Here is a 20,245-nt window from a genome sequence, read left to right as displayed (position 1 = left end):
GTGGCCCATAAGCTCCTGCATTAGAATTGGCAGGACCTCTTAGAATTTAGGACCTCTTAAAATGTACATGGCTACTGATCTGATCAATCAGAATTTCTGGACGTGTGATCAGGAATCTGCATTTTTAGCAAGTGCCACTGGCTTTTTTTGTTCATTCCTCAGTGTGAGAACTACTTGTGTAGTAGTTGTACTGATCTGCTCTTCTCTACTGTTGGATTCCACCAGGAGCATTTCCAGACCCTTCTGAACTAACATTAGGAATGGAAACCGAAGGAATCAGTTGTTCTGAGGTCCTCTCTGAAGTTTTCCCACCGCCTCAGAGTTTTTATTGTGTTATGAATGACTTCCTGATAAGCTGCCATCTATGTAATGCTAAGGTCACTGTCTGATCAGGACTGATACTAGAGGAGAATGACCCTCTGCTCAGTATGCCCTGGGCCCAAGGTTATAATCGATTTTCAACTCTTCTGTTTTGGAGGCATATCTTGAGGCTCCTCAGGAACAACTAATTCATTACTGTGACCTTTGTACAATCCATGGCAATTTGGGAACTGAAAATAAATAATTTCAAAGAAGAATCAGCTTTCTATGTGTTTTACAAACCAGGTAACAGACTCTTCTATTGATGAAAGCTCAGAGAACAGCTTCTCAATTTGAAGATCTTAAAGTCATTTGGACTCAATGCTAATTCACAAGTCAGAGGTAAAACTAAGCAACTTTTCAGAGGGAATCTTAGAACAACCAATTTCTTTGGTAAGACACTCAAAATGTCACTTTAGAGGCATTCTGTTATGTTAATATGGTCTTTCTTTAGCAGTAACACTGCCCCCCAAGCCCACAAGTTTAACAGCAGAACAGACTGGACTCTGCATAGTTTATCAGCTGACAAAGCCTTTGTTTCACTGCTTTCCTGTCATTGACCCCCCTCACCTCATCATGCCCCATAAACCCCAGGGACCCAGAATGGCTGCACTGTAGATGCCACTGCCGATATAGTCTTTTAGTACAAGCAGTACCTGACGGTGATAAATCACAGGTGAACAGCTAAATGTCTCCAAGAGAGTCTCCTATTACCCAAAAACAAAACAAAATGTGTTTTAAGAGGCAGATAGCATGGCTCTGCATTTTAAATTTGGTGTTCTTCAGTGCTTAGAATGAATGTTTTATCACCTTGGTTACAAAAGTAAGTTAATTTTTAATTTTAACCTAGCATTTAGAAGTTTGTAGGGCTTTGTTGTTGGTGATGGTGATGATGGTTTTTGTTTTGTTTAGTCTTATTTTTGTTTATTTTGAAGCTGGATCTCACTGTGTTGCCCACGCTTGCCTGTAATTCCTGGGCTTACGTGATCTCCTGTCTCCCTGTAGCTGGGTGCACATCATCTTGCCTGGCATTGAAGTTTATAGTTATTAACATTTAGTATGGAATTGGGGACTTAAAAAAGATTAGAGATTTTGTTCCATTGTAAAAATATATGTGCACCATAGGTTTATAGGTAGAGGAGTTGTTCAACTTTAATGTTCTTACAAACCAAGTAGCAATCTGAATATAGATGCAGTTTTTGATTCTGTAGATCTGGGGTGGGGGTTCAAGAATCAACACTCCTTGCAGGATCTCAGGTGATAGAGACATAACTGTCCCATGAACCACATTTTGAGTAGGAAGGGTCTAAAGGAGTTTACTATTTAAAGGATCTCTTTATTAAGTGGCGATCATTTTGTAAATCAAATAGCAATCCTAATTTATTGGTTTCACAAAATTATATTTTAGTGCATATAGGAACGAATTCTAGATATGAGAATTACTAATGTATTCAAGGACAAAATATCAATAGAAAGAGAAAGGGTGTGGATAGAAAAGAAAGGAAGAACTCTGTACTGTGGTTGGGAGCCACAGTTACAGGAACACTTGCTTTAACATTAATGTGTGGGGTGAAAACATAACATTCATGGGCTTGCAGATGAAATATCCAGCTTTCTTTAAAGTACTTTTATGCCATTTGTAACTAGATATCCCAGGAGAATGTAAGCCCCTCTAAGATTTTTTTTTCTTTCTTTCTTAAATAAAATTCTGTTCATTATTTTGATTTGGGTTTTATCATACCCAAATGATTTTTTTTTAATTTTAAGAAATTATACTTTTTGGCCTAGGGATTTAGTTTGGCGTAATAAAGAGTAAGATGCTATCTTTCATATGTAAAGATGAAGTTACCTGCTAGCTTCATTTGAGCTGTTTACTTCAGGGGTGTTGATTTTCTACATCAGTCTGTTCATATCATCTTTTCCCTGTCCCCATCATGATCAGTAAGCATATTTATAGATACTATAACCATGGAAGATTAACAAGCCTCTGCTCCACAAGCTACCCCCCAAACAGCTTCCATTAGGCAGGTTTAAAAGATTGTGAAGTAGTCTCGCTAGTCTTAACAGCCAACCTTCTGGTTGAAAGCATTCATCTCCATTTCCCTGTGGATCTCGGGCTTTGGGGTCCAGGTATGACAGTCATGAAGTGCTTTCTGACTTCCTTTCTTTCAGACTTCCGTCCAGTGTGTTACGAGGAGCCCCAGCACTGGTGCTCGGTCGCCTACTATGAACTGAACAACCGAGTGGGGGAGACGTTCCAGGCTTCCTCCCGAAGTGTGCTCATAGATGGATTCACCGACCCTTCAAACAACAGGAACAGGTTCTGTCTTGGACTCCTTTCGAATGTAAACAGAAACTCCACCATAGAGAACACCAGGAGACACATAGGAAAGGGTAAGAGCAAATGTGTCAGGCCTTGATGTAGCCTTCTGAGCTGAAAGAGTGGCCACAAACTGGCCGTGTGGCCTTGTGGAAAGAACCCAGGGCTGGCAAACCGTGGGCGGGTTCTTGCGTCACCAAAGGAGAGAGCTCATGGGCTTTCAGGGTCCTGCTCTCTCTGCCTTTGCAGTCATCAGGCCACCTTTGGGGGTGCTGTGTTGCAAACCCAAGAAAGATGACACCTTTGGAAGAAGGATGGGATTATTCAGTGGAGGTATCATGTATTACTATTGAATTGCCTAACAATGCCAACTAGGATGATTTCTAAAGAAGAATTCTGTCTGGATGGTTATCGGCATGAGGTAAAATGATCTGCATCCACTTAGAAGTGAGGGAGTTAAAAATATGAAAGAATTATGCTTGAAAGCCTTTGATAGGTGACTGGGGCTCTCCCGTGTCTGGCTGTTCTTGTGGGTGGGCACAGGCCTCACTGGTCTCTAACCTGTGAGCCTTGGGGCCTGTCTCATCCATATTAGCAAGGGTAGCACATCCCAGCAGAGTATGAGGCCAGGCTGAGGGTCTTTGAATACTTTCTTTTATTTTAGAATTGTTGGTGTCTGCCTGATACTACTCAGGAGTCACAGAGAAAGAACCTTTAGAGTTGGTTGATCTTTTCTCTTCCCATCTGGAAAAGTAGTCTTCAGTTTTTTTCTCAGATTTCCAGGGAGATTCATTATTTCACTGTGTGATGCTTCCTGAAGTCTTTCTTGCATACCCCCCAAATGTCCCCTGTTGTATTAAGCCTACCAGCCATTGATTAGAAACAGGTGGAATTCATTCATTGATGTTGATGCTTAATGAAGATAGTTACTTCATGTTTATTTACATTCTGATTCTTCCGTAGCACCTTTGAGGCGGCTTACAAGAAAAATTTTGCTTTGAAATAATAACTACAAAATAGAAAATCAGAAACCAAGGTGGGGAGGGAGAGAATTCAAGTACAGTCACTATCTGTCTATGGGTTTTTCATATCTGTGGATTCAACCAAACTCAGATCAGAAACATTCAGAAATAAAATTGCTTCTGTACTGAACATGTACAGACTTTTCTCTTTTCATTGTGCCCCAACAATGCAGTGTAACAATTATCGAGGTATCATTTACAATGCATTCAGTATTCTAAGTCACCTAGACATCCAGGGTATACAGGAGGAATGTGTGTAATAGTATACAAACACTACACCATTTTATATTAGGAACCTGAGCACCCTCAGAGATTGGTACCTGCCGTGGGTCCTGGAACCAAACCCTTCCAGACACCAAGGGACGACTGTGTGTCATCCATAGAGAGAGCATTGTGACTGTGCTTGTGATTTTTGTGCTAGGTTTCCTGAGAGGGAGTGCAGAAAGAGGAAACTTAATCTCCATGTAGTTCTTATCCCAACGGGCAAAATAGTTGTTACTCTAAGGAAGAAATAATTTTATTTGAATGAATTCCTAAACAAGTTTCTCAGGTGTGGCTCTATTTTTAAATGATTTTTGTAGGAGACTCTTCAGTAAAATCTAAAGACAAAACATTAACACATAGCACTGTGGAGCTGTTCACTGAAGGCCTTACAGATTGGTCTCCATAGTAGACTTCTCCTGGTGCTAGTGACTCCAAAGAGAATTAAAACATTAAAGAGCTTGTTCAAGGTGTTATTGATGAGGACAAGGAGAGTAGGTGCCTATGTTGCTGAGTAAGAGCTAATCTATAAAAGCAAGAGCCAGGATGCAACCTGCTTCAAAACCCAGGCTACCTAGCTCTGTTGGTGCCACCTAAATGGAAGGACAGGCTCTCCACTTTTGTTGGGTCTCCAAGGCAAAGTCATAATAGTCTCAGAAATCTGCTTAGAAATTACTCTAATATGAAAAAAAAAAGATTTTTTTTAAGAGACACCATGAGGCATGTCATAAAGCATGGCAGCAAAATGTTTTGGCTTGGGATATTTTAAATCAAGGGGCATTGATCTATGAGATCACAAGAATAGCTCTCAGGAACTGCTGTGATTATTTGCTTCTGAGCAGCATGGCTTCCTGGGGCACCAGCCCAAGTCTGTAATGCACTGCTAAGTTAGCAAGAAAGTGAACTTGCTCTGCAGAGTTAACTAATAGAGATGCAAATTTCAGAGGTATGCATTCATCTCACACATACATACTGAGCACCTGTTCTCAGCCAAACTGGACACCAGGGGTAAGGGCAGAAGAAAAAACAAAAGCACCTGCCTTCCTGGATTATGGGCAACTAGGGAAAGAAAGACAGGAGATAATCTATATAGTATGTCATATAGAGAAAAACTGAGCAGGGGTAGAGCATGACTGAGTGTGAAATGGGAAGATAGATTTAAGCCAAGAGTTCATAGGATATAAAAGGATCCTGTGGACTGGGGGTGTAACTCAGTGGTATAGTGCTTGCCTAGCATGCACAAGGCCTCAAGTTTGATCTGAGCACTGCAAGCATATATATGTGTATTTTTTTAAATTTTTTTTTGAGATTAGACTGGGGAGAGGCTAAAGGTTGAAGATGGCTTAAAAAATTCTTTTTATTATAGTTAGTGATGAGTCATTTCTCTTCTAAAGAATTACTGTTAGCTTTGCAACCATTTTGTGTTCTTTGTTACTTAAATTTAGCCAAGCTGGCAGGCCCTCCAAAAAGAAGTTAGTGTTGTTTCCCAGATGGCAGTGCATGCTTGCGGATTGTGTGCCCTCTGGTGCGGATGGTTTATGCTAGGCTGCCCAGGCCTTTTCACTCCGTTTTCTATCCAGTGGGACATACCGTGAGGCAGTGGGGCTGGTAGGAGGCATGCATTTGCAGCCATGCAGTAGTTATCTGGTGCAAAGGGAATTGAACCCATTCTTCTGACCTCACCAGCAAAAATGTTTCAGATAGCTACTAACAAGCCAGCACTAGCAACCAGAGCCACCTCTTAACAGCAGAGCAACCCCTCGAATAACAGGGGTAATGGCCAGTGTCTCATTGTGGGGGTTCTTCTTCTTCCTGCAGAGAAGGGTATAAGCCACCTGAAAACTTAAAGTTTAAAATAATTAGTGAAGAACAAAATACAAAGAGCCAGAAATATGTTTACAAAAGCGGAGCCCTTAATACATCCAGTCCACACAAGAGCTGGAACTAGACAAATAGAAAATGGCTCCCATGGTTTATTGAAGTGGGGTCCCATCAAAGGCAGGGATAAAGTCTCAAGGGTGGAGTCTTGCTTCGTGATGTCTTGCAGTCAGCAGGTTGATTGGCATCTTGGAGGTCACACACCCATCTGTGTGGTTTTAGCAGTTTACCCCGTCTCTGGTGCCCTGTGGGACCTTTGGTAGAGCTTGAATAGGGCTCACAATGAGTCAGGGCAGTCGACCAGAGGAAATGTCCACCTGTCATTCTCAGACACCAGATTCTCCTATTTAATAGGTTACAACGCATCGTAGCCCATGATGGCTCTCGACACTCAAAGAGTCTGCAACACTAAATTCTAATCTGGGATCTGTCCACATTCTTCTTTGAAAACTAAGCAACGCACTTGAATGCTTTCCAGTGACTTGCTAAAGAGTAAAACAATGATGGTAATGATGATGGCTATCCCTATTGATTTCCTCACTTCCCTAGGTGACACTTTGAAAGAGACAGGCTCATTTCCCTTCTGCAGGTGTAGATGTGTGGCATTTGACCTGTCTGATATTTGTTCTTCTCTCTGTGGGAGAAAACAGATGTCATTATGATAATTACTGAGGCATTAACCCCAGCTATTGAGTTTGCTGAGGTAAATCAAGATCACCCTATCAAAATTTCTCATGTATCCCAAGTCATTTCATTGTTTTGGGAATTAGTTTTTCGCTTTTTTACAAATCTTTCACTTTTTACAAATCTTAATTTTCTTTCATGTTTTAAGTTCCATAGAATTCTAGAAATTCTTCCTGTTCACGAAAGGAATCATCCTGATGCCAGAGTCTGGTCCTTGTTAGTTCCTTGGAAGGAGGATTTGCCCCTCCAGGTGTTATTAGAATTATTTTTTCCCCAAGGATTTAGTTTCCCTCCCTCAAAATAACCCTTCCATTCTGCTTTTGAGCATGGGTATGGCTTCTTCAACTTTGAAAAACAAATCCTAAAAAAAGTTTTAACATAGAATGTCATAACTAATGCAGTCATTAAACTTGACATTGCAGAATATCTGGTATCCTGGAAAAACCCTCATAATATATTACTAAATGAAAAAGAGAGTTTTAAAACATCATGTAGAGAATGATTCCAATTTTTTAAAAACTTTTTTTTTCAAAATAGTTGGACATAATACCTTTATTTTATTTATTTATTTTTATGTGGTACTGAGGAACGAACCCAGGGCCTCACACATGCTAGACAAGCACTCTACCACTGACAAGCACTCTATCACAATCCCAGCCCCCCAATTTTGTTTTTCTAAAATGTACTTCACAAAAGACAAAGATATATATAGCAGATGGTAGCTGTGATTGTTTTGGGGCTGTGGGATTGTGGTGGGCTTTAATTTTCCATGTCTAGATTTTCTATAGTGCTCATGTGTAGATGGGGATCCTGAAGGTATAAGGGTGCACTGGGAACACTACCACAGTAGTGAGAGAGAAGAGTCACGGCCCAGTTCAGCCCAGTGCAGGCTGAGTAGCTGAGTGTGTGACTGGCAGTGATGGGACATTCAGCATAGTGCAGTTGGACCCAAACCTGCTTGGTCATCTGTGTCCACAAAGACTTAGTCTTCAAGTACAGACTTACTACGGCCCAGAAGTGATTATGCAAAATAGGAAAAGGTGCCCCTTCCTTAAGAGAAATCACTGTCCTCTTGGTAATAATTATACCAAGTTTGGAAGACAATGAGGCAAACCCTGGAGTTGTGCTTTAGGAACAGTCCTGTGGAAGACACAGCCCTGTCCTCTGATGTAGGTTCTGGTGTGGATTTGGAAATCTGTATTTTTATTTTCTTGATTATACATCATTGTAGAAAACTTCAAATATACACAAAATTAGAGAGAGTGGTGTAATGAGTCTTCGTGTCATCTCTAGCACCAGTAATGATTGACATTCTTTCCTCTTTTTTTTTCATCTGTCCTCCAAGCTGTTTTGGCTAGAGTATTTTATTATTTTTATGTATCTATTTATTTATTTTTGTGGTGCTAGAAATTGAATCCAGGGCCTCACACATGCTAGGCAAGCTCTCTACTACTGAGCTGTATGCTCAGCCCTTGCTAGAGTATTTTAAAGCAAATCTCAGACTTTATAACCTTTTGTCCATCTATTTCAGTATGTATCTCACTTTATAAGAAATTTTTTAAAAATATAACTATCATACCTAGAAATATGTACTTTTTTAAAGCTCTAGATGATCCTGATAATCAGCTAGGCTTTAAAGTAGCTGTGTAGAAGAGAAGGCAGCAAAGACAAAGGCAAGGTCAAGTAACCTCCAGGGAGGCATTGAGTTGTGTGAGTCAGCTTTTTGTTGCTGTGATCCAAGGACTGACAAGAACAACTTAGAGGAAGGAAAGTTTATTTTTGGCTCAAAGTTTCAGAGGTTCAGTCTATGATGGGCTGACTCCATTGCTGTGGGCCTGAGGTCATGGGGAACATGATGGAGGAGGGCCCAGCAGAGGAAAGCTGCAGAGCTCATGACAGCCAGAAAGGGGGGCGGGGGCAGGAACAGATATAGTTCCTGCGGGCATGCCCCTAGTAACCAACTTCCTCCAACCCTGTACCCCACCTGCCTACAGTTACCACCACTAGTCCATTCAAATTATTACTTCACTGAACGGATTAATCCACTGCTGAGGTTACAGCTCTCATAATCCAATATTTTCACATGAGAACATTGCAGCATTCCCATTTTGGGGGGCATTCCAGATCAAATCCATAACAGTAAGTTGAGGTTTTGCTCTTAGCAGGGTAGAGAGGCTGAGTTCTTTGAGCAGGAGGGGGCATTTATCCTCCGTCCCAGTCAGAAGATAGATGTGCATACCTACACTTTCCTGACTTCCTCCCCTGACTATGAGTAGATCCCTGGGCATTGGGTACTCTCCCTATGATGGCATTGCTCTCCTTCCATTCTTCCCTCCTTGTGTCCCTACTTTGAGACAATAGAACCGGATTAAAGGGACACACTTGCATTCTGACCCTGCAGACCCAAATCAAACCCAAAGTGCCACCACATAAAACTCACTGTTCTCATAAAAAGTGAGTGGCAGTCCCAGACAAATGAAAAGTTTAGATAAAGAAAGACACAGCCCAAGTGTGAGCAGAATCTGCCATAGGACCACATTGCCTGGTTTCTCTTGTAACCTCTCTTTTTCCTCCAGAATTTTTTTATTAGTGCATTATAATTATATATAATAGTAGGGGTTCTTTATTACATATTTGTGCAGGCACACAATATAACAATATCAAGTAGTGCTTTTTCTTATTCCCTATTGCTAGAAGTTAGAACAAGCTATAGTCCACCATGCGGCCTGCGCAGTGGTTTCATTAATGAGGTTCTAGGCATAAAGTTAGCTAGATGAGATCGAAATAAAACACACAGACTCAGTTACCTTATTTCTATTGCCAGGTCGGAGACGGCTCTCCTCTCTGGTTCCCTCCTCTAACTGCCCAGCAGGGCAGCAAGCATTACTCAGGGCTAGCAGGAGAGAGAGAGAGAGAGTGAACACGCCTGGGAGTAGCTTTTTATTGGGGAACAAGAGATTCAGGGGAGAATTCCATCCAATGAAGGTTGAGGGGGGACTGCACTCCAAGGTCAGGGTCAGTGATTGGGCCCCCCGGGTCAGTGGTCAGGCACACCCCCACATGGATGGGCTATCTCATCAGGAAAGGGCCGGGAAAGCTCCGACACAGCCAAAGTGCCTCAGACCCTTAACAGGAGCCACCCAATCACGTGTCAGAAATGGCTTCCCACATTATAGGATTATAACAATAGCTTTGTTTACATTGCTTTGTCTAAAGCTTCTCCATGATAATAAAACTTTAAGGGCATATTTTATTGCAACGAGAATAGGGATGATTTCATCAGCAACTGACAAATGTAGCTGTAATGAAATCTGCACATGTTCATTTTTTCCTGTACTGGCTTCAAGAAATGTCACATAAATCAGGGAATTCACAAATAATAACCTTTTGCAATGAGGTTTCAATTCTGACAGAGATGTGAAATTTTATGGGACCACCTGCTAGTATTCATGATCAGAATGAAATAATGAATTCTATGTTATTGCTGTCTGAAAATAGTTGTCAAGTATCCCATGCTTAAAAATTCAGCCTTTCCAGTTTTGTAGACTAATCTGTAAGGTAGTCTGAGTTGCTTATCTGTGCTTCCCAAAGTGAGGAAGTGTCTGCTTCTCCTGGAAATTTACTAAAATGCAAAAATTGTCTGCCTGACTTCAGACTTACTGAATCAGTGAGCTATCTGGCTTTTCGTTTTGATTTTGTTGTGGTGTGCTGGGGATGGAATCTAGGGTCTCACACATGTGAGGCAAGCGCTCTACTGCTGAGGCTGAGCTACACGACCCCACCTTCTTGCCCAGCCTGCATCTGTAGAATGAGCCCTCCAGGTGATCTGAGTGCAGGTTAAAGCTTGAGAACTGTTTTACTTTGTGGCCATCTTGGATCTGATACATATGGTTGGAAGCCACAATTTTGTCCTTCCAGATTTTTGCAAATAAAATCACATGTCTACTGGATTCTTATATTGATGACGCTGTCTCTGGCCAAAAGCTGGCCTCCTCACAGTGGGCATAGGTTCTGACCTTGCCTGGTGTTTGCAGTAGTCTCCACATTCTTCACCTTGGCTCTCTTCTCCTCTCTCGCGATGCTGGGCCACTACCCATCCATCTGCCCAGGCTCTCCTCTGCTCTTCTCTCTTGGCCAACTTGTACTGTGGTTGCAGATAAGCCTTTAACAGGATTGAAAACCATCCCCTAAATAAAGATCAGGGTCAGATAACAAAAATCTTATCTATTCTACTTAATAGTTTCCAGTAGGATTATATATTTGAAGGTCATTCAGTTCAAATGCATACTAAAGGCTTAGTGGGCCTCACTCTAGCTTTCTCCACCTGCTTTCCCTCTTTTAGGGCCCCCTAACTCCACCTTTGCCTAAGAGGCAGGCCTCCCCCCAGAGCACAGAGTGGCTAAGGGGGCCGTGCTGGCACAGCCTCACTATGGACCAGTCAAGTCACTACTTCCTGCTTCTGTCCTGCTTCCTCTCTACCTAGTGTGCCTGGGTCCTGAGTGTCAGGCCATTCAAGAGAAAATGAATAATGGGGATGAGAAAGAAAAGGGAGAGGAAGGCTGGGGAAATAAAAAGGGGAGCCAATCCGACACAGGAAGTGTAACAGTGGCCTGAAAATCCAGAGCTCTGCTTTATCTGTGGGACTCTGGGTCAGTTTCTTCTGAGCAATGTGGCTGGAGAGTACAATACTGGAATTTCTTCTTCTCTACTGCCTACCTGCTCAGGCTTCTCTCTCTTCTGTAGATACAGGCAAAATCAAATTAAGGGAAAGAAGACAGGGGCAAAGAAATAAGTATGCTGGGAGGTAGTCAGTCACACAGCATGCAAAATCACCTCCTGTGCTTCTTATAACCCGACACACTGAGCATCTCTGTCATAATGTTTCCTACACTAGGGTCTGAGAAGCCGTGGGGGGCGATCTATAAACTCTTTTCATTAAAAGTTTTGTATTTTCATTTTGAGGAAACCCAAAACATATTATGACATGTATATTCTGGATCCCTTTGACAAATTCCTCTTAACTGCATGGTGGTTGTGCTGACATCTAGTGTTAGAGTTTTTCCTCCATTAAAATTGGAGAAAAATTATTTTTGTATTTAATATTCACTAGACTAGAATGTCTTCATTTTTTCTAACCCCAGTCCCTTGCTGTAATTTTATATTTAATCTCAAACCCTGACATCAGGTAAGAAAGAATCAACTAAAATTTAATATGGAATAAAAATTCACAGGAGCAGCAACATTCTTAGGGTGCTCTTTAAAATGATCTCTCTCCAATACTGTTAGGTAAAGTGGTGTATTTACTTGTGAGTTTTTATATGACTGTGTCTGAAGTGTTGGGAACATCATTGTTCACAAGTCATATAGACATTGTATGAACTGTCTTATAATAGTGGGTGATACACCTTTTAAATGAAATAGATTACTTTGAAGGTTCTATTAAGAGAAAAAGATATAACTGTTAGTAAAATAAATTTTATTTATTGTTTCCTCTGGAGTGGATTTATTGCATCTACTTAAGTAACATTTTTGTGATATTGTCATTTAAATTTTTGTTTGCATATGCATATGAAGGATTATTTTTTGAATGATGTATTAATTTTGTTTCTAATATTATTAAACCTTATTTTGGAACAAATAAGCATGAGATTGAGAGTGATGGAAACAATAGTATACGAAAGTCTACTGTTGACATGGGTTGCTTTTTTGGAGGGGAATTACTGGAGATTGAACCCAGGGTGCTCTACCACTGAGCTATATTCCCAGCCCCTTTTATTACTTTTTAAAAATTCTGAGACAGGGTCTCACTAAGTTGCCCAGGCTGGCCTTGAACTTGCAATCCTTCTGCCTCAGCCTCCTGGGTTTCTGGGATTACAGACATGTTCACCCAGCCATGGATTGTATTTTTAAATGGACTTGTGGAAATGACAGAAATGACAATGGGAAAACAAGTGGGGATTTGGGTCACATGTCTGATTGGTGATAGGAAAATGCACCTGACAGCAGAGGCCCATCTTTCCAGCAGGTAAGAGTCACTGAGAAGAGAACAATGTTTGCAGGCCGCGCTGTGTTTTTGTGTCCACAGGCGTGCATTTGTACTACGTTGGGGGAGAGGTGTATGCCGAGTGTGTGAGCGACAGCAGCATCTTTGTGCAGAGCAGGAACTGCAACTATCAGCACGGCTTCCACCCAGCCACGGTCTGCAAGATCCCCAGTGGGTGCAGCCTCAAGGTCTTCAACAACCAACTCTTCGCTCAGCTGCTTGCCCAGTCAGTTCACCATGGCTTTGAAGTCGTTTATGAGTTAACCAAGATGTGCACTATTCGGATGAGTTTTGTTAAGGTAAGGAGTAATTGCTTTTAGAAAATAAAAAAACAGAACAAACTGCAGAAGCATTCTTTGGTGGATGTGGCAGTTGTACAGCCAATTCAAGTAGATAACAATCCTCTCTCTTTTTTTAAAAATTCTGTTAATAGTTTTTAAGAAGAACTCTTCTATGAGTATGGATTGTTTAGCAGTTTTGTGAACGTTCCTAAGCATGTTATTTTTTGGGAAAAAAAAAGTTAAAGGAGCTGATTTTTGTAAATGTAGAACTACTTGCTTCACCAGTCCTCAGAGTAGATTTTAATAGCCCTTTAAAGTGACCAAGATAAAAGATTGTTCTCTTTTTTTTTGTGCGCAAATTAAATTCTTATTGTTTTTAAAATAATTTTAGCAATTATATAAAAAGCAAATGTTAAGAATTCATAGTTTGAAATTTAAAAAAAATGGTTTATTGAAACCATTTCTCTTTCATGATGACAAAGCAGCTTTATTCACATTCACTGTTTGAATAGCATTTTTGCATGTAACTTAATTAACAAATTTCAGAAATCTTTTCAAATGCTCTGTTGCTTTAGAGCCAGCAGAGGGCATTGAATTGCTGTTAATGAACCATCATTCCAATTCCAACCCTATGGCTTTTTTTTTTTTTTTTTTAAATCCAGCTCTATTTTTAAAATTAGGATGGAATGCCAACATCTCATAGAAATCTGAATTTGTCTAAGATCAACTAGATATATGTCTCAGGTATTCAGCTTTTAAGTTTGTAAAGCTAGACAATTTATATTAAAAAAAACAAACTGTTGCTAGTATTACAGTGCCTAAAAAATATCTAGAAAATATAATTATATATGATTAGTTTAAAAATTATAGATCATAGTGGCTCAGTGGTAGAGCATTCATCTAGCACATTCGAGGTCCTGGGTTCTATCCTCAGAACCACAAAAAAATAAATAAATAAAATAAAGGTATTGTCCAACCACAACTAAAAATATTTTAAAAAATTATAGATCATATAAATAATATTTTTAAAAATTGTAGATAAAACACTATGGGAGTGATAGTTCAGATCATCTCTTAAGATCTTTTTGGCTCTGATGTTTACTGATGGATCCTAGGACTCCTTCATTCATTCAATCAACAAATACTTACTGAGCACCTGCCATGTACCAGGCCCAGCGCTGTTTTAGGCATTGGAATATTCTGATGGTTACTCATGGATCTCTGCCCTTATGGAACCAATATTGTAGGAGGGAGAGAAAGGCAATAAATAACAGCCATAATAATGAGAAAATGTAGAGATAGATAGGTAAAGGGAATTGGTTGCTATGGTTGGAAGGTGTCACATGATGTAGGCTTCACTGAAGACGTTTCAGCAGAGACTTGCAGATGATGGAGTTAGTCATGGGACTCTTTGGGGAATGAGCAAGCAAAAAGTCTAACACTACGGGTATGCCTGGAAATTTGGAGAAATAGGCAGGCCAGTGTGACTGCAGTCAACTGCGTGTGGTGGGAGGAGATCAGAGCAACCCTTCATAAGCCACCACAAGGAATTTGGTATTTACCTGTGAAGAGGTTTCATGGTCTGACTTACAGTTTTGAGGATCACTCTGCTGCTGCGTGGATAATAGGTATGAATGCAGGAAATGTGAGAGTGAGAAGGCTGTTGCAATATTCAGGTGAGAGATGATGGGTGCGCTCCTGCCAGGAGAGCTCCAGGAGAAGGATTCCCAGTTTCGAAGGCAGATTTGAGGTGGGTGTGAGGAAAGAGAATTAGGAAGATGAAATGTTGTCTTTGACCAAGAGGGAGAAGATGCAGGCAAGTCAGGCTTATAGATAAAGTTCAGTTTTGGTAACAGCAGCTTTGAGATGTCTGTCACACATTCAAGCAGAAATGTTGAGTGGAGAGTTAGAGGTAAGAGTCTGTTTGTAAATGTGGAATTGTCTGCATATGGATGGTATTTAACTCCCTGAGTCTGAATGAGATTTGAGTTTAAACCGAGAACACAGGAGGTCTGCGACTGAGCCCAGGTACTTCAGTGTTAGAAGGTGAGGGAGAAATAGCCAGTGAAGGAAACTGAGAAAGCCCAACCAGCAAAGCAGTTGGACCAAAACTCTAATAATGCATAAGTGGATTAGTGAATCTAATAATGGGTACATGGATGGGCTTATTTGGAAACACGGATGATTTATCTATGGTAAGAGGTAGAAAAGCCACGTTAAGTGGATGGAGAGTCTCATTTCCAATGGCTTCATTTTTCTTATGAAAATAAGGGGAAAAAAAGATCATCAGTTTCAAGTGCAGACAGGGGAGCAGGTGCTAGGGGCTTTTGGGAATAGGAGTGAGGGTGAAGCAGTCAGCTAGAAGGGGAAGCAAGACTGGGGAATGTGGTGCCAGGTGGCAGTAGAGGGCCACTTCAGAATCGTAGTCACAAATATAAAATGTGACCATCCATGGTCAATTCCAATTTTTAAATAACTCTACCAAGAATAGATTCACTGTTCTCAATAACAAAATTAATACATTTGGGTGTGATCTACCTTTATTTTTTAAAATAACTTTCTATTGATATGTAAAATATAGTTATAGGTAAGCAAGTTTTGGTAATCAACCCTGAAAGTTAAGAGGGCCCTCTAGTTTTCTTCACAGAGATTACTGGCCCATAAACTGTAACCATTCTGTGCAGAATGCAAAGGGTAAAAGAACGTAAGGTGGCATTTCTTCCCTTATGGGAGGGGAGATGACTTGCCAGCATTTCCTGGGTGTTGGGCCTGGAACCCCAGACCTCCAGGTTGGCAGAGAGTCATGTGAACCCAGAGCAAGTGCACTGATTCAGACTCCTCTGGTATCTGGTGGATGCAGTGGTCTGGCTCTCTGTTGTCAGGACCTGTCCAGTGTGTGAGTTCTGCCAAGGATCCTGTGCTCTGCCTAGAGGCATTAGAGGCTGATACAATCACTCTGGTTCTGTTCTTGCTTTTCAGGGTTGGGGAGCTGAGTATCATCGCCAGGATGTCACGAGCACCCCCTGTTGGATTGAGATTCACCTTCATGGACCACTGCAGTGGTTGGACAAGGTTCTGACTCAGATGGGATCCCCGCATAACCCTATTTCTTCAGTGTCTTAACAGTTATGTCTTAAGCTTAATTGCTATAGAATAGATGCTATTGCAGGCAGTGGCTTATATCATTTTAGATTTGCAACTAACCCAAGTTTCTAAATACATGTGTAAATACATATAATATACACTATACATATTTTTTATCACCATTTGTTTTGTGCTACCTAGTTAACCTGGGGCCTGTACAGTGTGATTGGAAAAGCAGTGTTTTCAGTCCCATGCTACTTCTTTTGTGGGAGAAAACAAATGAAAGGTAAAGGTATCAGCAACATGTGAGGCCTTTGATGGAGCCCAGGCAACTCAGCATGTCATATGGCCCAACAGAACCGCTTCATATGGCCAAAGTCAGGTTTTGGTAGCACTAGAGCAAACAACACTTTTAGACAAAGCCAAAACCAAGCAATTAAAACCATATGGGTTAAATGATCTCACTTTTAGTGCTATTGGCAAGGGGAAAAATGATCAAGTTTGTACAAGGAATTATGTGAGGTAAGCCACAGCTATTTTATTTCTGCTGGACTATTGTGCTGATATCAATGGTACATTTTAAATGAATTTAAACCATGATTAGAAAAGAGAGAAACTGTGAAGCCAAGAATCATATTGCCTCAACCTACCACTGTAAAAAACAAAAACAAATGAGTCCAGTAAGGGAAAATAAATAAGAAAGTTGCACGGAATACACTATAATCCCAATTATAAGGTAAGTCCAGAATTTAGTCCAAGAACCACCCAACGAGAGCCCTGGTTTCCATGTTGGAAATCAGGTTCAGGTCTTCCTGGTGATTCGACTTCTGAGTCTGCTGCCATGTGTTAAGTCCTGTGCAGAGAAGCAGTAACATCAAAGGGTTAAACAGGGAATCATAACATTTACTCACATTCCCAAATTAAAGCTTCTATTTCAGGGAACCCTTCTGCTACATTATCCTGCCGGTTGGCAGATATTAACTATTTACAGATTATTGAAATAATAGTAATAGCTCTGAAGACATCTAGACACAATGTTGGATGAAGTTTATAAATTAATTACCTTTGTGCCTGTATTGACTAAAATATCGACTGTTTACATCTGGTAGCCTCTTCTAAAGCTAGTTTCCTACTTGGAAATAACTTCACCAGTAAGGATAATTTCATATATGGTCATATAATTTTGTGAGAACAGTGGTACAGAATAACAGGACATCTTTTAAAATATACCTAATATTAAAAACATATTCTTCTTTGGATGATAAAGGGAAATTTTTAGATACTTGCCACCCACAAAACACCACATTGCTTGGAAAAATATTTCACACCCTCTTAAAAATGTTTAAGTTAACATGGAAGTTATGCTCATAACAGACAGCACTTCAGTAATCCAGAAGGTTGTTTCATTTAGGTATTCTATCTAGCATTAGTGCACATGTAGCTGTTTCTCATTAAATTGTATTCAAGATAGAAATGATCATGTGAAAAAGATATGAGTGAGCTGCTATTTTCACCTCTTATAATGACTAGTATTATATAATAGAAACTCCATATATATAATAGAAAGTAATGATTCCATTTTACATTAAAACTAGATGGCCCATTTAGTGTTTAGAAAACCCATAGTTTATTGGTTCATCAACTCTGTATTGTTCACCTATATGTGCCAGGTACAATGTCAGGTACTATGGAATTAAAGGCAGACGAGACAGTCCCAACTTTTGTGGAGCAGAGAGTCTAATAGTGAAGTCGTTTGCATAGACGTTTGCATTTTCATGTTTTTTTTTTTTTTAGAACAAAACGTGAACTTCCTTTTGCTTAAAAATGTATAACTGATTTTTTATTATTATCTCTCTTTTGAAATAGGCACTTGCCTCCCCATTTTCTAATCATTCCCCCATTTTCCCTTCTTGGAGAGGTCAATAATTATGGTGGTTCTCATATTAGTACCATTCTTTATGGGGGAACATTAAGAATACATAGCTTTTGCTATTGAGATCAAACACAGTTTTCTTGATCTTCCCACAAGTTGTCAAACTCATCCTCTTGTAATCCATATCTTCACAGAATTAATCAGTAGTAATGGCTTATAAATGACATTTACAAGACCAAGAATATAAACATTTCCATGCAGCTTTAGGAAACTAGGACAACTTATTGCAGTGCACCTGAACTTTTTCGGTGAAAAATAAATTATGAAATCAGCACATATCACCAAATGTCACACCAAAAGACTTTATTAGGATATTTGTAAAACTCAGAATTGAGAATTGATAAGTAAACCCTCTGTTTATTGTAATGGTAACATTTTAATCAACTTTTTTTTTTTCTTTTGTTGCTAGGAGTTCCCAAAAATTGTAATTTAGTGTTTAATTTTAGACTTCTCAGTGTGGTCATTTAGCATTCATTCTGTGAGTTAGAAAAGCCAAAAAATTGAATATAATTCTTTTATAGGATAGTGAACAAAGTGGACAGGGTAGGCCTTTGAATGCATCACCGCCACCGTCGTCATGTTTCAGGTTGCAATAGACAAAGATCATGAGACAGAGAACAGTAACATCTAGGCCTACTCACAAGAAAGCCAGTATTTTTTATTGTCTGTTAAAAAGGAGATGTGAAAAGTTTGTTTTAGCTAGATGATATGTTAATAGCTACCAGGGCTTTGGAACCAAAAAGAAGTCACTGTTTAACACATATACTTGATATGTTAATTTTTTTTATACTCAGCATAAATCAAGAAAAGTTGGCCAACTGCTAGCATTTAGGATCCTTTTTTTATTTTCTCCTGTGGATGTGGATATTCCCATAACAGCAAACAACAACAGTAACCAAAGCATCTTATAAATATACTTGGTAGACTTTAAGCTCCTAACTTTGTGTCCCAAATATTTGGTATATATATTCAATAAATAAATAATCAGAATATAACATGCATTCCAAATTGTCATTCCTATTATGATTTAACAGCTGAACTGTATGAGAAGGTTAGGTGATCCTGGCACATGTTAAAGATAAGTTCCAATGACTGTAAGACACACCTACAAAAAAAGAAACTATCTCTACTTGAGTGGAGCAACGCTTTTGATTATAATAACCTTGGCCTCGATTATCCTTCAAATCATACTTATATTGTCATCTGATTGTTTATAATAAAGAATACTGTACCCGATATGTCTTTTGGCTCATTTTTCCTACAAATCTCATACAAGGATTCACTGTACATGGACCTATAGCTTCCTAAGACAATTCGTCTCAAAATGTTCTATTTGAAAGTGGGATATTAAAAAATTCATCATGCTGTCTAGAAATTAGGTGGTGGTTCTGAATTAAGCATCTTGGGATGACTGGCATTGAGAATAGAATCTTGGGGCTAGGGCTATAGCTCAGAGGCAGAGAGCTTGCCTAGCACGCATGAGGCACTGGGTTTGATCCTCAGCACCATATAAAAATAAACAAAATAAAGGCATTCTGTCCATCTGCAACTGCAAAAAAAATTTCAGCTACCAGGGCTTTGGAACCAAAGAAGATATTTTGTAGAAATTTTATAGATGATATACAGATGCTGCTCAATTTATGATGGAGTTATACCAATAAACCCCTAAAATGCATTTAATACACCTAATCTAAAACCAAAATCCTCCATTTAGCAGCACAGCACACTGTGGAGTATTGGTTGTTCCCTGGAGATCATGTGACTGGGAGTTGTGGCTTGCTCCTGCTGCTTAGCATTGCAAAAGTTTCATACTGCCTCTAACTGGCCAGGGAAAAGGGCTAACTTCAAAATCTGAAGTGTGATTTTTTTCAGAATACATATTGTTTTCACACTATTCTAAAGTTGAAAAATCATGAAAAATAATTCAAACCATTTTAAATCAGGAACCATTAATACATAGAAGGATTTTTCAGGTTAGTAGCAAATATTAAGCAATATACAATGTATAGGAAAGAATGATGAATTTTACTATTATAAACATCTGTACAATGTTATACATTGCCTATTAAAAAGATGCTAAGGAGACCTGGCGCTGTGGCACACATCTGTAATCCCAGTGGCTCAGAAGGCTGAGACAAAAGGATCGAGAGTTCAAAGCCAGCCTCAGCAAAATTGAGGTGCTAAGCAACTCAGATGGACCCTGTCTCTAAATAAAATACAAAATAGGGCTGAGGATGTGGGTCAGTGGTTGAGTGCCCCTGAGTTCAATCCCACAAAAAAGCTAAAGAAAGGATAGTGAGGAAAAACTTAAGATGAAGTCCATATCTAAAAATATAATTTTTAAAATCCCTCCATATAAATTTCCATGTAGTCTTCAAA

General features: G+C 39.7%; 1 protein-coding gene across 1 annotated transcript in view; it reads left to right on the top strand.

Annotated features, from left to right (window-relative positions):
* The window catches only part of Smad9 (SMAD family member 9), a 66,449-nt gene extending 50,412 nt beyond the window's left edge, over positions 1-16,037 (top strand). Inside the window, exons 4-6 of the mRNA XM_026395133.2 lie at positions 2,533-2,754; positions 12,611-12,867; positions 15,829-16,037. Coding sequence (XP_026250918.1) covers positions 2,533-2,754; positions 12,611-12,867; positions 15,829-15,972 — 623 coding nt within the window. The 3' untranslated portion in view covers positions 15,973-16,037. The remainder of the gene's footprint in view (positions 1-2,532; positions 2,755-12,610; positions 12,868-15,828) is intronic.
* Positions 16,038-20,245: the final 4,208 nt, after the last annotated feature.

Source organism: Urocitellus parryii, chromosome 2 (genome assembly GCF_045843805.1).
Source record: "Urocitellus parryii isolate mUroPar1 chromosome 2, mUroPar1.hap1, whole genome shotgun sequence".
In the NCBI taxonomy this organism is placed as follows: domain Eukaryota; kingdom Metazoa; phylum Chordata; class Mammalia; order Rodentia; family Sciuridae; genus Urocitellus; species Urocitellus parryii.
The sequence above is the reverse complement of the archived record's forward strand: the minus strand, read 5'-3'. Positions and strand labels throughout refer to the sequence as shown.